At 72.6% G+C, this 230-nt stretch overlaps 1 protein-coding gene across 1 annotated transcript in view; it reads left to right on the forward strand.

Moving 5' to 3' along the window:
* The window catches only part of LOC119592898 (collagen alpha-1(I) chain-like), a gene marked incomplete at its 3' end in the record, with an annotated part of 11,365 nt that overhangs the window by 3,535 nt on the left and 7,600 nt on the right, over nt 1–230 (forward strand). Inside the window, 1 exon segment of the mRNA XM_037941790.1 lies at nt 3–215. Coding sequence (XP_037797718.1) covers nt 3–215 — 213 coding nt within the window.

A 230-nucleotide genomic window follows, 5' to 3' on the forward strand; every position in this document is an offset into this window, starting at 1 on the left:
AGGGCAACCCAGGACCCCAGGGCGAGCGAGGCCAGCCAGGACGGCGAGGGGAGAAGGGCGAGCGAGGGGAAGTAGGATCTCCGGGCCCCGAGGGAATCCAGGGTTCCAAGGGGGAGCCGGGGAAGGATGGCTTGATCGGACCCCCCGGCGCCCCAGGACCCGCCGGCCCCCCAGGTCCCCCCGGGTGGCTCAGGGGACACGGGGACTCGAGGACGGTGAGTTGCCGAAGA

This window comes from Penaeus monodon, chromosome 31 (genome assembly GCF_015228065.2).
Source record: "Penaeus monodon isolate SGIC_2016 chromosome 31, NSTDA_Pmon_1, whole genome shotgun sequence".
Lineage (NCBI taxonomy): Eukaryota > Metazoa > Arthropoda > Malacostraca > Decapoda > Penaeidae > Penaeus > Penaeus monodon.